We start from the raw sequence: 2,368 nt of genomic DNA on the forward strand, positions 1-2,368 counted from the left end.
TCACCAGTGATCACTGTATAACCTCTACACAGACACTGCATACTAAGTACAGATCTCCTGTGAATACTGGCACTTATGGTGATAGTATTGTGTTTTTTTATTACCGATCAGTATTGTAGTATTCAGTCACTATGTGGTGGTAATATGTGGTCTGGAAATAATGTTGTGGTATTTGTCCCTTGTATGTGCTATTTGGTCACCAAGTGGTGGTAATATGTGGTCTTGACATGGTGCAGTGGTATTTGTTCCTTGTATGTGATATTATTCGATCACTGTGGTTGTAATATGTGGTCTGGTCATGGCGCGGTGGTATTTGTTCCTTGTATGTGATATTGGTCATTTTAAAAATTGAAAAATAAATCATAATATACCTAAATTGTATTGCATATTTTAACAAACATTTAATAGGTTACAGTAGAGTAGGGCCCGGCCAAAAGTGTCTACCGTGTTATGGTGGCAGCTTACAAAATCTTTGTAACATGACACACATGACCCCATCGCATGACCGGGGGGGGGGGAGGGCACAGTGTATGAACAGCTCGGGGCCCTGGCTACCCTTAATCCACCCCTGGATGCGCGAGATGGGGGAAAGATGATGAGTTCGGTTTTGTCCACATTGAGTTTTAGGAAGCGAGAGGTGAAGGAGGATATGACTGACACACTCCGGGATTCTGGACAACAGAGAGGTGACATCTGGGCCAGAGAGGTAGATCTGGGTTTCGTCCGCATACAGGTGGTACTGGAAGCCATGGGACTTTATGAGTTGCCCTAGGCCAAGGGTATAGATGGAAAAAAGTAGGGGCCCCAGGACAGAGCCTTGAGGGACACCAACAGAGAGAGGGTGGGATGAGGAGGTAGTGTGGGAGTGGGAAACTCTAAATGTGCGGTCGGAAAGGTATGAGGCAATCCAGGACAGGGCAAGGTCTTTGATGCCAAGGGAAGAAAGAATCTGTAGCAGTAGGCAGTGATCAACTATGTCGAAGGCAGAGAGCAGAGGCTGTAGATTTCTCCTCTTTATTATTGGCGGATCAGTGCTGTGACTCCTGTGTGTGCACATCGTATTGGTAGTACACATCTATGAACTCTATGTATCTGCTGTAGCAGTGTTCGGGGTAGCAGTGGCGGGTCCTCCTGAACCCCATCTTATCATAGAGGTGGCAGGAGCTTGCCTGGTGCAGTGAGGTATCTAGCACCACCGCCTTGTAGTCTCTTTCTCGAGCAAAGTCAATGACGGTACGGCACAAGGCTGCTCCTATTCCTTTTCCCCTGTGTCTTCGAGGAACCGATAACCTTTTGAGCTCCATTTGCTTCTCTCCTCCCTCCTGTAGTTTTGGCGCTGCTGCCACGGTCCCTACGATCTCTCCATATGATTCTGCCACCCAGAAGCAGCAGTCCTGCCGTTGTAGATAATACTTCTGAATGTCCAACATGTCGTCCCTCAAACTGTGCTCTGTGTAAGAGGTGAAGATGCGTCTATTGATGAACCAAATGACTCCCAGGATGGTGAACCCTACCAGTACAGAGGTCAGAGGTGATCCTGTGATCAGGAGAGGAAGCCAGGTCACCACCAGAGTGGGGAGCCAAACCTGCGGGAGACGTAGTGTGTAACGGAAGGCAACGCCAATATGTTCCGTAATACCACGAGCAAAGATGTCTCTGACAATATGGTAATCAGAGTCCTGGTAGAAGCGGATGTGGAAGCTGGACATGACTGGTTTTCTGCAAGTAAATACAACAGACGCTAATAAAGGAGATGGAAAACAACAATTACTAATTACTCTTACTATATACTAATCCGCCTCCCTCTTTCTACACTCTCCCCTCTCCAATCTATCATGAATACAGCAGCCAGGATCATATTCCTGTCCAACTGCAACACTAATGCCGCCACCCTGTGCCAGTCGTTGCACTGGTTGCCCATCCGCTACAGAATCCAATTCTTCACAGCGCTGCACTGCCCTACATCTCTTTTCTTGTCTCTGTCTACCACCATACACATCCTCTCCACAGAGTTGCACCGCCAAGCATTTCCTCATCTGTCTATCATCCTACCTATCTTTTTCATAGCGCTGCACCGCCCTACATCATCTCCTCATCTCTCTCTACCACCTACCCTTCCTCTCCACAGCGCTGCACTACCCTACATCTCCTCATCTGTCTACTACCTACCCGTCCTCTCCACAGTGCTGCACTGCCCTACATCTCCTCATCTGTCTACCATCTACCTGTCCTCTCCACAGTGCTGCACTGCTCTACATCTCCTCAGCTATCTACCACCTACCTGTCCTCTCCATAGTGCTGCACCGCCCTACATCTCCTCCTCATCTTCGTCTTCTACCTATCCATCCTCTCCACAGTGCTGCACCCC

General features: G+C 48.2%; 1 protein-coding gene across 1 annotated transcript; it reads right to left on the minus strand.

The window, feature by feature from the left end:
• Positions 1–1,028: 1,028 nt before the first annotated feature.
• Positions 1,029–1,709, minus strand: LOC143801193 (N-acetyltransferase 8-like). The gene has a single exon (XM_077281233.1). It carries the CDS (start codon positions 1,707–1,709, stop codon positions 1,029–1,031), a length of 681 nt encoding a protein of 226 aa, XP_077137348.1.
• Between the last annotated feature and the right edge of the window lie 659 nt (positions 1,710–2,368).

This window comes from Ranitomeya variabilis, chromosome 1 (genome assembly GCF_051348905.1).
Source record: "Ranitomeya variabilis isolate aRanVar5 chromosome 1, aRanVar5.hap1, whole genome shotgun sequence".
NCBI lineage: Eukaryota > Metazoa > Chordata > Amphibia > Anura > Dendrobatidae > Ranitomeya > Ranitomeya variabilis.

Coding starts and splice junctions, on each gene's coding strand:
- LOC143801193 (XM_077281233.1), bottom strand. CDS start 1,709: ATGTCCAGCTTCCACATCCGCTTCTACCAGGACTCTGATTACCATATT.